Source organism: Anabas testudineus, chromosome 16 (genome assembly GCF_900324465.2).
Source record: "Anabas testudineus chromosome 16, fAnaTes1.2, whole genome shotgun sequence".
NCBI classification, from domain to species: domain Eukaryota; kingdom Metazoa; phylum Chordata; class Actinopteri; order Anabantiformes; family Anabantidae; genus Anabas; species Anabas testudineus.
The window spans coordinates 18,798,313-18,815,096 of NC_046625.1; the positions used below are offsets into that span (position 1 = coordinate 18,798,313).

Genomic DNA, 16,784 nt, shown 5'->3' on the forward strand with positions numbered 1-16,784 from the left:
GTGTGTTTTCTGTCTTCAATCGCATACAGTCTTACACGCTGCTGTGAAATAAATCACCAGGATGGGATTAGTGTCAGTACGGGACAAACCATGGTTGCCACCGTGCGTAAAACGTTCATAAACTAGAAATAAAGTGAGAAAATCCGGGTGTGAAGCTGTGACCACAAAATCGCCGTCTTATAAAAATATATTTATTTCTCTCCATAGATATATTTATTAATATGACAGCCAATACCTTACAGGCGGCGACTGCTGTGCGTTATTATATGATGGGAGGTCAGATCTGGGTGTTCACATTGGAGTCTGAGGACTATCCATTGAACAGTAACGTGGTGGTACATCCTAGTGGCGGCTGAAAGCAATGGGCTGAACCTCTGCTTGGGGGTTAACTCTCACACACAGCGCAGTCCCCCACACACACAGAGCCATGCCCAACACCGAGAGACCGACGCTTCTCGCGGGCTGCCAGAAGATAACTTTAAAGTTGGCTTCGATTTGAACCCGCGAGCCGACCAAAGGGGAAAGACAGCCACTGAAGTTTCAACTTGGAAGACGAGCTTTGTTTGATTGTTTAGTCACCAAATATCCAGAGAAAAAGACACTTTTGGAGCGCGCACCGAGGCGAAGGCGCAACCGGGAGCTACGGCGAGGGGGAACTTCGCGTCGCGAAGACTGACACTGCAGCCACGTCTCTTTTGTGGGACAAATGAGTTTTTGATCACACTGACATATACGTTGGTGCCGAGAGGAGGACTGTTACTGATCGTGGCACCGCTTTCGGTGGAAGACGCGCGTCAAAGTTTGGAGCGCGAAGCTGCGCGATTAAATAAAGAAACCTGGTAACATTTGATTGCTTTTGTCAAGAACTTCACTCATCCTGCTCACTTTCCCGTCGTCCGCGTCCGTGTCCATCAGAGACACCGACAATGACGTCCATCAAGAGAAAACTTTAATGTCCTAAGATATCTCAGAGACTGAAAGTTACCGAGAGAGAAAGTGCGAGAACTGAGCCAAGATCCCGACAGAGACTTTATGTGAAGACGCCTTCTGAAGTCCTGAGGAACAAATGGGATCATAAAGGTCAGAGTGATGAAGATGAAAGACACTTCGTGAAGAAGAGACTTCACCGCGGCGGTGAATCCTCAGCACTTGTGAGTCAGTGCGCTTCGTGAAAGGAAGGGGAAAAACAGTCTGACGTTCCCCAGTTGAAGACCCCCCACCCCCCCCCCCCCACCCCCGTGAGCTGGGCATAACAAGAGATTTGGTGTGTTGTGTTGTTGGGGGAGGCTGGATAGTAAAGAGAAAAGAGACGGATAAAGTCTGAGAGTGAAGCGGCTAATTGCTTAGCCCGTCCCTCATTACCATATCCAATGCGCGTCCGCTGGACTCCAGCCAATCCTCACCACCTTCACACGGTGCCATTAATCGCGAGGCATTATTCACTATCATAATTATTATACCGACATGCGCAATCCGACGCACAGCAACAGCAGCGGCAGCAGCAACACCGGCTAATTTCAGATTTTGTGCACCCCCCCCCCCCCCCGCCACCACCACCACCCCACCTTCTCTCCGCCACCAGACTATTTGCGAACTTTTTTTTGTGTGTGTTGATTCATTCGCTCTTCGCTGATGTATCTGCAAAACGCAGAGGCATCCCGGAGCGCAAAAGCAGCAGCATCGCCAGCACTGACGCCAGCAGCATGTCCCGACGCAAGCAAGCCAAGCCGCAGCACCTCAAGTCGGACGAGGATCCAGCACTAGCCGGGGTGATTTCCGAGCACGGTGAGTGGCTTTTTTTTTTTTTTTTGTTGTTTTGTTTTTTTTTTTTTTTTGGTCAGCTGAGGTCTCCTTCACAGGAACAGTCAACTTCCTCCTCACAGCTGCTGTTGTGGCTTCACTTCACTTTGTTTTAGCGTTTCAACTCACTTTCTAGACGTTTTCTTAACTTAAACAGATAAAAGCATCTCAACTTAAATAGAAGCCCCGGGTTGATGTCAAGCTGCCGATAAGATCATTTATTATAATAAGAATTCCGCTGCGATAGACTTGTTACATTAACTGTATCCCCTCTCACAACCGGGAAGTGCACATTTCTCCATTTCTAAGTTATTGTTTTATTCCCCAAAAATCTCTTTCCGTGCGCCTGGTCCTGGCTGCATCACGTTATGTTATATGATATGGTGACTTTTAAGACGCATGCCACCAGTGCGCACAATAATTCCCAACATTTTACAAGTACATTTAAAGTACATTTAAATTGGGAGCTGGAGGCCTTTTTTTTTTTAAAGGCCTGCTTCAAAATAGAATTGATTTACTACCTTGCTATGTGTCAACTCCCGGAACTGTGTTATTTAATCCATATTTGAAATCTTATAGGGGACTTTGGATGTGCGTGCGCGCCCACTGAGAAACTCGCACAATTTGAGAAGTTGGAAAATATTTGCCATTCTCCCTCGGAGCAATTGAATTCTGAATGTAGCGAATTTAGACTCCCATCATTCAAGAGATGCACGATTTTCAACATAGAAAATAGAAACAGGTGGATTTATTATGATTATTATTATAATTTATTTGGCATTAGTGTCTTTTTTTTCCCTCAGCGCTTGTCTGATTCTCCGAAGGGCAAAATGCGGATTCTGTTGCAGGTCGGAGCCCTGTTTTGTTATGGAAATGTTTTTTTTGTTTTTTTGTTTTTTTTATTTTGCTCACATAAATTTTGCACATTTGATTTGTTCCCTTTATGACAGAGCTCATTTTTTTGGCAATGAAACGACCCTACTAGAACTAAAGTCAGATCTAATGCAGGGGGAACTGTGTGAATTGCAGGAATAAGATTATAACTGTGGCAAAATAACTGTAATCAAATATTGTTTTATATAAAACTGTTTTATTAACAATTATTAAATGTAGTTTTTTATTAGTTTTATTAGAATAAATGTGGAGAAACATAAGGATACATAGACATTTAGATAAATCAACCACCTTGTTTTCTTTATATTTAACAGCCTCCATCAATAAGACTGTGATTTATTTTTGTCATAACCAGAATTTTTCTCAGTCTTACAACTGTTTAACTGGACACTGCTAAACTTTTTGGTCCCCATAAAGCTCACCGTTTCCAACAAATCACTGCTATTATTTATGCCTTTTTTACCTTGGCCCATTTCGCCCAGCACACTCCCCCAGTCACACACACACACACACACACACACACACACACACACACACACACACACACACACACACTTTAGAATCGAGAATGTGATGTAATCTCTGGGGAACAGCTCTCTTTGCATGGGGAAATGTCGACTCTGATGGCTCTTGGCTCTTTTGTCCGATTGACTGCGTGGATTTCTGGTAATTTCGTGGCAATTCACCCGAATGTTGTGGCTGCTTCAGTGTTGAGATAACCTTCCCCAGATTTTGGTCAGCGATACCAAACATCCATCAGGTTGTTCTCCTGTAGGATCATAGAATGGAATTGAACTTGCTTTTTTTCTTAAGTCTTACTTCTTTGCAGTAGAATTGTATCTTAAAATTATTAAAACAATACTTGTACAATAAGAGACATTTTGTACAACAAGACATCAGGAGAGAGGATCAGTGCAATTTAAGGGAAAATCCATCCACCCTCCCCTCGTCCATTTGAACACCTTTCTGTGTGTATACATGTATATTTATTGTTTTAAAATAAGATAAACACACGTTCTGTGTTAAAGGTAACCTATAGTGTCCATGACATTGTGCTTCAGACTGGAGGTGGCCGTGGAATGTACTTGCCTCTCCTCATTGGAGCACTATACTGGCATGCCTGTTTTCAAGACAAGCATTGCAGTGAAACAATCCCATGCTTTTGGCCGAACACAGTGAGCCCATACACATTCAAGTAAACCTAATAATACCATGTCTCATCCGAAGCTACCTTACAAGGCGAGCTACAACTGTCAGTGTGTTATTGCAGCATGATCAGATTCTCCGCTGCCTATTGCCACGGTGCAGCTCGTGACGACACTATTGATCGCTGGCCTCAACAAATCATTGCATATAATGTCGAAGGAATTCAAAAGTTCCAGTTGTCAGTTGCTTGATTTGGACTTAAAATCTATATATCTATATATATATATATATATATATATATATATATATATATATATATATATATATATATATATGTTGGGCTTGCAGTAAAAGAGAAAGTCAAGCATTCGAGTGATCAATTTGTGCTCAAGGACGCACATTTTACGTGTCTATAGTGGATTTGATGAAAGAAGATATCAACATATTTGGGGGAAATGGACATGAATTTCACTCTATGTGTTCAGAATTTTTTTTAAACTTTATTTTCTTCCCTATACATGTGACTTTTTTTGTGCTGCTGACCACTGCAGCTCCACAGAGCGAGGACCTCTTTAATTTGCAGCATCCCTGGAAACATTAAAAACAAAAACCAAGTGCCAACAAGCCTTTGTCTGGCATATCATCTCCCCCTCAGGCCTTCCAGACACTTGCCCCCAGGAGGCATGGGCGATCCCGTGTGTGTGTGTGTGTGTGTGTGTGTGTAAGTGTGTTAGGATGGGGAAGGGAAGGTGGGGGTCTGCTTAGGAGTGCTTTTATAAAGCTTGCTGACTTAACCTTTGTCTAGCCTCAGCCAGCCAGGTCCTGCCGCTAGATGTCAAGCTCCTAGCACAATTACAACATGTGTGCCGTTGACCTTGGCAGCACAGCTTACTCGTGCCCTAGAAAGTGTGAACAACGAGGAGGGTTTCCATCTTAACACCGCTTCCTCTGCATCCACTGTCTTTCACGGGATGCATGTGGAATGTGGAGATTTCTCGGTTATGGACAAACATGTCCAGGATTAACTATGGGACGTAAACTGTCCTCTTATTGTTGCACTGTAAAAAGTATATTTTCTATTACTGGACAGGTGAATGACTATATTCAATGTCAGAATCTTTGTAAAATTCGCGATGCTTAACTTCTACGACAACATAGCGTGTGAGGCAGCAACATAGGTACATGAGGCGCAAAAATATAATATATTGAGAAAATTCCCAGCTGACAGTGACAACACAGTTGATGCCCATTTCCCTTGCAGTGGGGCTTTGTTTGGCTTTTGTTTTAATTCCCTCTCACCATTGGGTGCAGGCCTGTAGACCACCCACATAGTTGTGCCAAAGACATCTTTTAGAAGGCACTCAAATATGGCTGTGTCTTAATTACTACTCAGCTCTGAAAACACACACGGAAAAGTAAGATCCTGATTGAGAGGAAAGACTAGACTGGAGCGCGAAGGACTATCGAATATTTCACAAAAAAACTCAAGCGCTGAGAGATAAAAGTAGCACATCTTCAACTGATAAAGCAGATTCGATTATTAGTGGCTTTTTCTCTCTATGTGATTTTGTTTGTGTTTGTTTGGGTGATTTTAGTGCTGGTTTGTTCATGAAGTGGGGTCACAGAGGAGGAGTCCGACAGATGGGATGCATCAGTTCGATAATGCTTTGCAGGTGTCAAAAGGGAAAAAGTTTCAGTATTTGAGAATTAGAATCTGACTGTGGACATTCGAAGGGAGCTGAAGCATGGACAAAAGACTCTATTCTAAAAGAATCTGTTACAATATCTGCACGGCCTGCAGAGGACGAACATCCATTAGGTCCCAAAGCCTCCTGTTCGACTTGGAACTTCTTTAGAAATGTTCCGACAGCGAGCCATCTTGACGGGTGACACAGTCATCTGGACAGAGTGTTGTCACTGAATACTGTATTGCAAATGCTTACACAAACAAATCGTTAATGTTTTGGCTGCTCCACATCTGCAGGCAATGACAAAGGCCTCTCTGTTAGTGCAGATATGACTGTACCACTCTGCAGCGGGGCTGACCAGGCCGATGACACACACACACACACAGAGTTCACTCAAGTCTGATGATACATGGGATCATTCGAGGAGATGCGTTATGTGTTTATAACAGCAGAGACTGGGCAGGGACTGTGCAATAGTGCTTTTCTTTTTTAATACAAGCATAAAATAAATCATCAGGTGTAGCATAAGGGAAAGGTTCTAATAGAGGACTTAATGCAGTATTTTAACCATGTCATCGATATAGATTTTTTTTTAAAAAGGGATAAACATATTTATGTTCTCCTGAAGATTTTGTACTAACTAAAAAAAACGAAAATGCAGCAACTTGGCATTAACGTGAAGAAATTCCACATATAATGCTGTCCCTGAGATTAGACTGGTGGAGGTGTGGTAAAAGAATTTAATGGAAAAAAGTAATTGGCACAAGAATTCCTACATTGTTAAATCCAGCAGGCCTTTTTTTTTTTTTCCCTCCTCCCCTCCCAACTTGGGCTGGCCCTACAGTGATGCATCTCTCTTTAAGGGTCCTAAGCTCTCCTCAGATGCTTGAGAAGAATGCATTTTGAGAAAGCAGAAGGAGGGGCGGTTCTGAGAAGGCTGTGAATTGCAAGCGCTGTGCAGAGATCACTGTTCGTACGAAATCCAAAATATCACAGTTTGATGGAAGGGTTTTAAGCTGCCAATTGTTTTGCATTGAAATGTAGGATCCAATACATTAGCAATAACCCATTTTTTATTGAGACGCCATTGACTTTACCTTAACATAGAGTAAATGTCACCACTGTCTTGTCTTGTGTGTGTATTCATTAAGTGAATCTGGAAATTGTTAAGACTGAGAAAATGTCTAATTGCTCAGCGCTTCGCTCAATGCCCAGCTCTGTGGCTTTCACAGAATCAGTGGAAAGCATGAATACCTCATCTGATATAATATGTCAGATTAGCGGTTTCAGTTAGCATGCCAAAGATTGCTGAGCAAGATAGCGGACACACAGATTCAATGTCCACAATCTCCCTATTGACTGCGTTCAGCTTAATATTTGCATCTGAGTAAATGAAGACTCTTAAAGGAATGAAAAACGGATTGGATTTTTTTCCTTCCTTTCTCATGGTACAGGAAAATCAATATCCTTCCTCACACACACACACACACAGACACACACACACTTTTTCACTGTCTTGCAAACACAAATCAACCACAAAATGTCGCCTTCACCCAGCTGCACAGCACAGTGGTACTGCACTGTTTCAGGTTGATTGTGAATGCATCGTGAATATTATCATTATGAGCAGAAACACAGTTTTAATATTTTCACTTGAGGCAAAATAATAATAATAATCAGACACTGGACACCGGTGTGGCTTGTATTGTCACTTGGACCGATTACTTGTTTTGGTAAATCTTTTTGTGCACATTTTTGAGTGAATCTCTTATTGAGCATGAAGAATTAAAATAGGAAAATGTCATGTTAGTGCTCACACTGGAAAAAAAAAGAAAATACCAAACAAGAAAAAAGATTTCATTTAAAATCAGCACATTTTTAAATACATAAATTGTCATTTAAATTATTAGTCAGACACACAGTGGCTTCTTTTTTGTTAAATTTAACATGCTTGGCCTGTACAAACACTGTTATACACACGGTTCACAGTGTATCTCCCAATAACAGCAAAAACAAGTCATATGTGTATGATTTTAGATTCCTTTTATTTATTTATTTATTCTTTGTTAATGCTCTTTGTCCCTTCTCCATAAATGTGTAAGAACGTGTCAGTGTGTCTTAGGTCAGAGGCAGACAAAGGCCCCCACTTGTAATTGTGTGAATGAATAAAAGAGATTGACAGTAATACCATTCTAATAACTAATCAGCTCAACACAATGCCTACTCATTTGTGTTGACCTTTCAACCCTCAATTATGGAAATGAGTTCTGCTGTCCGCTGCTGGGCTAAGGAGATTTTAAGCCTGCTGTCACATGTCGCTGACGTTTCTAGTCACTTATTCCTTTTAACTCGTCTTTTTTTAGCGCCGGTGTACAAACGGGCACGGTGAATATAATGCACCTCCAAAAAATAAAACATGCATTATTTTACAAATCTCTTTCTTTAATTGATTTACCTCTTTTTCTTTAATTTAACTGGGTGATGCATGTTTAAATAATAGTATTATCTAGCATAAGTATATCCCCAGTGAGGATGAAAACGCAGAGTCTGTCCAAAGCTTTCCTGTTGATAATTAATTATGTTACAAACACCAGACCTTAATAGCTCATGCCCCTTTTGGTCAGAAATTATGAAAGGAGCAATGAATTCACTAATGAGTCACTGTAATTGACACAAAGGCTACAACTGCCTCACCAGGGACTGCTCCATTTTAACCTTTGAAATGAATAGAAGAATTGTATGAATCTTATAATTAATCATTTAACAAACCATAGCGGGACCTTTAATGTTGAGTGCAGTTTATAATGTGTTTTGTAGGAGTTTTTTTTAGAGAAATTGACACTTTCAGTATGTCTTTTTATGTCTGACATTCAGACCTCAAACTAGTGAAGCCTATTGGATGAGTTACATTTATATGATCATTAGAAGTAAATTGGCATATTTTTAAACAGTCACTTATATTTCACCATATTCACTCACAAACATGGTACACACATAATTATATATAACATAGTTTGTAGCTACAGGCCCAATTTTTAATAATCATAAACTTACCAAACATCTTTCAACAAAATTGCACAATATATCTATATATTACAATTTTACAGGAACTATGATTTTATAATTTAAATCACTATTCTTTGCAATAAATTGAATTGTTGCAGCAGTTTTTAGTGTAAAGTTGCAGATGAAAGGATGTTGGTAGATGTATGTCTGTGTGTGTAAAACTGAACAGAAGGCTCTGAAATAAATTACATGGAGGATGCTGTGGTGGTGATTGAGCACACTTCCTACTTGTAATGAAAGGGACATATGTATACAGCACACACGCACACACATAGAGTGTAACACCAACACAAAAAATAAACATATGAGGGAGGCCTTCTTTACATGGTTTTGATCAGGTGTGAATTAGGTCCATGTTCAGAGCTTGCGCCGGCTTGTTTGACTCTTGATGGTTGCATGTGGAAGAGGAAGTGGCTTCCTACAACTGTGATTAAACATGTGTAACTAATCAGAGACTTTGCTGCCATGGAACTAGCATGTAATTTGTTGAGTCTTATTTCAGAGAGCATTGGAGAGGGGAGGGAAAGAGAGAAAGAGAGAGAGGATGAAATACTATGGCTTTCTTAACTAGAAGGTTTTTGTTTTTGTTGTTTTGTTTTTTAATTTTAGCACATTTAAAAAAAAAAAGGTTGAAGTTTTAAATATGTTTAACACTGTATAAGGACAACAGTTTCCACAGATTACCATGCTTAGTTTTGACAACACACTCTTTTTGACATCATAACAAAAGGTGTATTACAGTATAATATGTTCCTTAGAGTCAGGGCTAAAATATTAACTTTGCAATGCTAAATGAAAAGGCCCAGGCATTTCAAAATTCAGGTTGAAATGACTGGGCTTGATAACAGAGGGGAATCCTAATGCGGCCATCAAAGTCCTGATTTGTACCCAACAGATGAGGCAGCCGTGAATTGTATGAAATATTGGAAATCAATAAGTTCTATGGAATTTCATTAAGCGGCAGTATCCACATTTGATAGGCCCTCATAATTTGATGGATTGCACAAAGAAAATTATTAGCTGGCTCTATGGAGAGGGTGCTAATGTGCAAAGCTGGGTCTTGAGAATTGGTGAACTAGGGCAATTTGTTCAGAATAAAAAATAAAAAGAATATTGATTTTGGTTATGTTAAAAGAGAGAAAAAAATCAAAGGTTAAATCTTTGCAGCAGTACACTGCAAAATATGTGTGGATTCTTTATTGATTATTTATTCATTAATTCTTCTCTTCTTTTGCTTTCCCTCTCTCTTTTCCTCTCCACTCCTCCACTCTCCCTCCCCTCATTGTAGCTCGAGCTGATGCGCTGGATGATGCCGACAGCGGGAACGAGAGCCGCAGCGGTAGTGAGGAGACCCATGTATGTGAGAAGTGTTGCGCTGAATTCTTCAAGTGGTCAGACTTCTGTGAACATTTAAAGAGTTGCACCAAGAATCCCCTGGTGCTTATAGTAAATGACAATGAGGACACACCTAACCCCTCCCAGGAATATCCAACAGAGCCTTCCCCTGTACCCAGCTGCCCTAGTGAGCAGGCTGACAGCGAGGACCCCAGGGAGGGCAACCACAGTCCTTCTGGTGAGGGTGATGACATCCAAGAGACAGTAACCTTGAATGGTGTCAATGTCCTAGAAAAGGAGGACGAGCAGATGGAACTAGAGCTTTCTCCTGAAAAAATTATGGACCCTGAAGAGAGAGATGTGACATCTCCTGAGCCAGACAGCTCCCTACCTCAGCTCAATGATGTCGTTCCCTCCACTGTTACAAGCTATGCCATGCCAAGCACCAACGTTACCTTGGAGACCCTGCATGGTACCAGGGTTGCCGTAGCCCAATTTTCACAGAGTGTAAGGGCAGCAGCAGGCAGTGGGGTTTCCACCATGGCCATTCCCATGATCCTGGACCAGCTGATGGCCCTCCAGCAGCAGCAGATACACCAGCTTCAGCTGATTGAACAAATACGTAGTCAGGTGGCGCTAATGAACAGACAGTCTGCCTCACAGCCTGCTCTCAACCATCATCATAGCAACGCTGCTGGAAACCAGGGGCCTGTCACAAGTCAGCTTCAGCTGCACAACTTCATCACTCCTCCTGTCCATCAGCTGCCTGTTAGGTTGCCGGCCACTCTCAGTGGTCAAGGCCCTTCACCTCTGACCTCAGCAATAGAAGGGTCTCTCCCTCAAACACCACAAAGTGGCAGTCAGCAGTCTAACTCTTCAATCCCAAACACATCCTCAAGTAATTCAGTCTTTCCCTCGCCCAGTGGTACTGGATTGTCATCTCTACTTCCCTCTTGCTCATCCTCCGTCACTAACAACAACATTAGCACTACCAGTAGTGTAACAGGAGGTGGTGGCATTAGCAGCAGCTCAGCTCTTCCCAGGAACTCCACCACCCCTCCCTCGCTCAGTCACAGTAGCCTCCTGAGCTCTGCCTCCAGTCTACCACTGATACCTCATAGCTCATCCAGCAGCGTTATCTTCCCCAACCCACTGGCCAGCATAGCAGCCACAGCCAATGCGCTCGACCCACTCTCTGCTCTGATGAAGCACCGCAAGGGGAAGCCCCCAAATGTGTCTGTATTTGACACTAAGCCCAGCTCTGAGGACCCCTTCTTCAAGCATAAGTGTCGGTTCTGTGCCAAGGTCTTTGGCAGTGACAGCGCCCTACAGATCCACCTGCGTTCCCACACTGGAGAGAGGCCCTACAAATGCAACATATGTGGTAACCGCTTTTCTACCAAGGGAAATCTAAAAGTCCACTTCCAGAGGCACAAAGAAAAATATCCACATATTCAGATGAATCCTTATCCTGTGCCAGAGTACCTGGACAATGTGCCCACAAGCTCCGGCATCCCATATGGCATGTCTTTGCCCCCAGAAAAACCTGTAACTACATGGCTAGACAGCAAACCTGTCCTCCCAACTGTTCCCACCTCAGTCGGGCTCCAGCTGCCTCCCACGCTGCCAAATATGATGGGAGGTTTTGGTGAGTCTCCAAGCCTCACTCCACTCAACAGGTCACCTCAGAGGCCATCACCACCCTCGAGCGAATGTGCATCTTTGTCGCCTAATATTGTAACTGAGTCTGGCATGACCACTACTTCACCTTCCCCAAAACCCAGCTTAGGAATCGACGTGCCTCCTCTCTTGAAACCTGAGGGTGTCCTCCTTCCGCCAAGCTGCTCTACTAGGCCAGGAGAAAACACCACCACCACAACAACAGTAACTCAAGTGGTTCTTTCCACTACCATCACCTCCACCACATCATCCAGCAGTGGACAGGTCATTGAACCCATCACAAGCCCCAACTCTATTTCCAACCCTATTTCCCATCCCGTCCTTCCCATGCTCTCAGACCAGTTTAAAGCAAAGTTTCCATTTGGAGGCCTCTTAGACTCTATGCAAACCTCAGAGACTTCAAAACTGCAGCAGCTTGTCGAAAATATTGACAAAAAGATGACCGATCCAAACCAGTGTGTCATCTGTCATCGCGTTCTAAGCTGCCAGAGTGCTCTCAAGATGCACTACCGTATCCACACTGGTGAGAGGCCTTTCAAATGCAAGATATGTGGCCGGGCATTCACAACCAAGGGAAACCTGAAAACACACTTTGGTGTCCATAGATCTAAACCCCCACTTCGTGTTCAGCATTCCTGTCCTATTTGTCAGAAAAAATTCACCAATGCTGTTGTGTTGCAGCAGCACATCCGTATGCACATGGGAGGTCAGATCCCCAACACCCCAGTACCTGAAAATCTACAGGAGATGGACAATGACCTCTCCTTTGATGAAAAGAGCTTAGATGCGATGAGTAATTATGATGATGACCTTCTGGATGAAATGGAACAGGCTATGGATGATGAAGCTGACTTAAAAGAGGGAGAAGTGGACCTATCAAAATCGTATTCACCTGGGAGCTCACCACCAACTTCCATCATATCCAGCATTGCTGCAATGGAAAACCAGATGAAGATGATCGACTCAACTGTCAACATAAGCCGTTCGTTTGGTCAGAAGCATACCCAGAACGGCAGTAGCTTTGGTGGAGAGAATGATTGCTTTACCACGGATTCTTTGTCTGCAATGGGGGATGCTGAAGGTCAAAGCTTGGGGAGCCCTGCTTTGTCTGAGTCCTCTGGCTCTATGCAGCATTTGTCCCCTGCTCACAGTCATTCTGAGAGCCAGAGATCCAAGTCCCCAGCTACACTCAACAATAATAACAACAGTAGTGCCATGACAGCAGAGGAGGGGCAGGAGAACAATACAGCTGGCTTGGCAACAGTGAAGTCAGAAAAATCAGAGACCCCATCTCCACTTTCTGTAACTGAAGGCACCGGGGCCCTTGATCTGACTGCCACTCAACCTGGCAGGCATTTTATCAAGGATGAAAGCCACTTCAACATGCTGTTTCTAAATAGAGATCGAGGTATGTGTTTAAAGTCAACTATACCTGAATGATTTACTGATTTAATCGGATAATTATACTAGCTAATCTACTCATAAATAACACTATCTGCTTAATATAATGTTGATTTTCGTGTTTTCTAATGCTGTAGTATTCTAACATGTATCTCACTTCTTTTCAGGACTGAGTACTTCTAATCTGGCCAGCACTGCATCAAATATGATCAAAATGGAAATGAATGGACATGGTAAGTCAGTCTCTTTGAGTGACAACTCTCACCTACCTGTGGGCATCCAGGTTCCTGCTGCAGTGCCCCAGACCACCATGAACTCCAGCATCAACTCCATGTTGGCTCCACCACCTCCACGACGTACTCCTAAGCAGCACAACTGCCACTCCTGTGGGAAAAACTTTTCTTCAGCCAGTGCTCTGCAAATCCATGAGCGCACACACACCGGAGAAAAACCTTTCGCCTGCTCTATTTGTGGAAGGGCTTTCACAACAAAGGGCAATCTGAAGGTATGAGAGTTTAATAGAGATAGGTTAGATTTTTAATAGAGTCAAAGTAAACACATGTCACTCTCTGTCTGATTCTAGCTGAACATCACTCCATAAATGTTTACTTTTTAGCTTTAAAAGTAATGTTGTCACTAACACTAACATACAGTGTTTGCGTTGAATATATGGAGCATTTGTGACTTTTAATCTTATGTCTTTTTAATGTCTTGCTATTTTTAGGTTCACATGGGTACACACATGTGGAACAATGCTCCTGCCCGAAGGGGACGGCGACTGTCTGTAGAGAATCCCATGGCCCTGCTGGGCGGGGATGCCATGAAGTTCAGCGAGATGTTCCAGAAGGATCTGGCGGCTCGGGCCATGAATGTTGACCCAGGCTTCTGGAACCAGTATGCAGCCGCCATCACTAACGGCCTGGCCATGAAAAACAATGAGATCTCTGTTATTCAGAATGGAGGCATCACCCAGTTGCCCGTGAGCCTCGGCGGTACAGGAATCACTTCACTGGGAGCCATGCCAGGAGGTATGGACCGTGTTCACTCCGGAAGCAGTCCTCCCATAACGGGAATGGAGAAGACTGGCCTGGAAGTTGGAGCTGGCCGACCCTTTTCCAGATTTATGGAAGAGAACAAAGAGATTGGGATCAATTAAAAAGACTTTTCTGTAATATTCCAAGGTAGGCGTCTGGCAAAGACTAAGAGTCTGGGGGCAAAGAAAGAAACTGCTGATCTATTCAGAACTCATGCATTATGTACAGATTAAATTTTTTTTTTTTGTTTGGTTTTGGAAATATAGTATTTAGTATTGATTAGAGGTCTTTGCCTTTCACCCACTCCCTCCTCATTTGATATTTTGCCTATACGAAGAATACTGTCTCTTGTTTGAGAATATGTCGTCTTGCAAGATTTGCATGGTACGTATTGGTTTTGATCAGTATGTTTGACTGCTTTTAAGAATTTTCTTTGAAAACCAGGATCCTGCCTCATTTATGATGGGCAAGCATCTAATCTGGACTGGACTAAAACAGAAAAGAATGGAGGTTTGTTTAAAGTATTGCCTTTGGCTGGCAACCCTGTTTATGATTGCTCTTTTACATATAAAAGGGTCATGAATAGACTGAAGAAAAGACTGAAGTATAGTGTTTCTGTGCTCGCCTGATATTTTTTTCTCATGAAGTAGAAAACTTGAAAAAAATAATGTTTGAACTATTTTAACCTTTACATTTAGTCTCCCAGCATTGTCTTATACTATTGTCCTGTGTCTTTAGTATTTATGATATTGACAAAAAAGCGGGTATACAAAAATATATTTAATGGCCCAAACATTTTATTGATCTTTTTTTTCTAAACTGCAGGCTTCACTGATAAATATCTCTTTCATTAAAGACAACATGTAATTTGATTTGATCAACAGAAAAAATGGTAGGTTTCCTTTGGATATCTGTTGAGACTACAGTGCGTACGTTGTCATATGGTGAAGAAGCTAGAGATATCCGAAGCTGCTATGACCACAACCCTGCTTTTAACCTTTGTAAAAGAAGAAAAGAAGTGATCCTTTTGAAGAAATATCTATGTATAGAAATACAGACAAATCTAAAACAGGTATGCATATTTTGTATCACATAAAAATAGACATCATGAGTTGAGAGTATTTGTCATGTTTGTGAATGCACTTTTTAAAAACAAGACGTTTTGTCTGTGAGTTACCGTTAACCTTTTGACTGAGCTATCTATCACATGCTGTTTTCATTGTTTTCAGCGTACCACTCCTACAATTTGCAGAGTCGGTTCTCTGTTATTGCATCTGTGCTACTCGTCAGAGTGCAAACTCATCACTCAATCAAAACCTTCTTAAATAAAAAAACAAGAACAGGTGTGTGTTTGAATGGTTTTCTTATTGGCTCATGCTTTCCTTTACCTGCCATTTTTTTTTATTTCCATATTTTGAAACTGAAATACAACATGACAAGTGACAAATGTTCTTGATTATCATGACTGTTGCTATTCAAATTTAACAGTTATAATAATATTTAACCTTTTGGAGCTGAAAAAAGGTCCAAGCCTGATTTAATTTCATAGTGCGTCCACCAAACTGAATTTAGGAAAACAAAATGAGATTATATTTCTATGTAAATTATTTAAAATGTATCACTTATTAAATGTACAAAACAGCTGCTCTTCTATTTGCCATTTCACTATTAATACATAATATTTGTTACCAGCAGTTATTTTGCAAAAACGCTCATTTATTTTAAGACAATCTCAGGCGATAAAATCCCCTAAAAAGGATCCAGAAATTTTTTTTTCACTTTTGCTCTTTGTTGGGTTATTTATTTATTTTATTTGTGAAAAAATGATCATGAGATCTTTTCATATTTTGTTCTGCATCTATGTATGAATAAACATTACACATATTAATCTGAACTTAACCAACAATTAAACTTAAATTACACAGCAAATGAATTAGTGGTAACAGAGCTCACATGATGAAACATGATATGAACTCACCATGAGGCATATCCCTTTATAACTAAGGTGCCTTCCTGTGCGGCTAAAGCAGAGTGCCATGTGATTCAGTGAAGTCATCATAAGTGTATGTGTCTGTGGATGTGCGAGCAGTAAAGCGATGGTGGCCTCCTCCCTACAGGACACTTACTTAACACATGGTCCACATGTGTGCAAACACACACACACACACACACACACACACATGCACACACACATGCTACCATGCTACCACACAAATATCCATGTTCTCACTTTCTCCAACATTAAAAAAATAATCACTCTAAATATTCTTAGAGAGGGAGGGAAAAAAGAGTTCCCTGCTGTGAACAGCGTGCAGATACATCAGGTGCAAGATGAAAGTTAATGTGGACTTTAATCACTGAGAACAAAAGAGTTTTTCCAATGCTTATCTGTGGCAACTGGACTGGCAGATGTGACTGCAGCCTTGATCTTGAATTCCTCACTATATGCACTAAAAGATTACCAACAATTTTAAACTCATTTTCATGCCAGCCTGTAGAACAAAACAATAAATCAGTCTGAAAGGTACAAATAAAGTAAAGCAAAAATAGTTGAGGCTGCTTTAAATCAACAAAATGGATTACATGATTTCCTTAAATTAATGCTTTCTATTAGGTGATATTCAAGACTTAAGATTCAAAAGACATATCTGGATGTACAGTATATTAAGGGAAAAATACATTTGCAGGGCAATAATACACCGTATGACTCCTGTTTGAAAGCCTGTAAGCCAACCAGCAC

General features: G+C 41.5%; 1 protein-coding gene across 1 annotated transcript; it reads left to right on the plus strand.

The window, feature by feature from the left end:
- The first annotated feature begins 381 nt into the window (after positions 1 to 381).
- Positions 382 to 15,381, plus strand: sall3a (spalt-like transcription factor 3a). Its single transcript, XM_026370063.1, has 4 exons — positions 382 to 1,785; positions 9,883 to 13,017; positions 13,178 to 13,515; positions 13,735 to 15,381. Exons 1-4 carry the CDS (start codon positions 1,704 to 1,706, stop codon positions 14,164 to 14,166), a joined length of 3,987 nt encoding a protein of 1,328 aa, XP_026225848.1. The 5' UTR covers positions 382 to 1,703; the 3' UTR covers positions 14,167 to 15,381.
- The last annotated feature ends 1,403 nt before the right edge of the window (positions 15,382 to 16,784 follow it).

Bases quoted from the DNA above. Each gene is read 5' to 3' on its own strand.
- sall3a (XM_026370063.1), top strand. From the start codon at position 1,704: ATGTCCCGACGCAAGCAAGCCAAGCCGCAGCACCTCAAGTCGGACGAG. The intron at 1,786-9,882 runs GTGAGTGGCTTT...CCCTCATTGTAG, and splicing joins CGGGGTGATTTCCGAGCACG to CTCGAGCTGATGCGCTGGAT. The intron at 13,516-13,734 runs GTATGAGAGTTT...TGCTATTTTTAG, and splicing joins CAACAAAGGGCAATCTGAAG to GTTCACATGGGTACACACAT.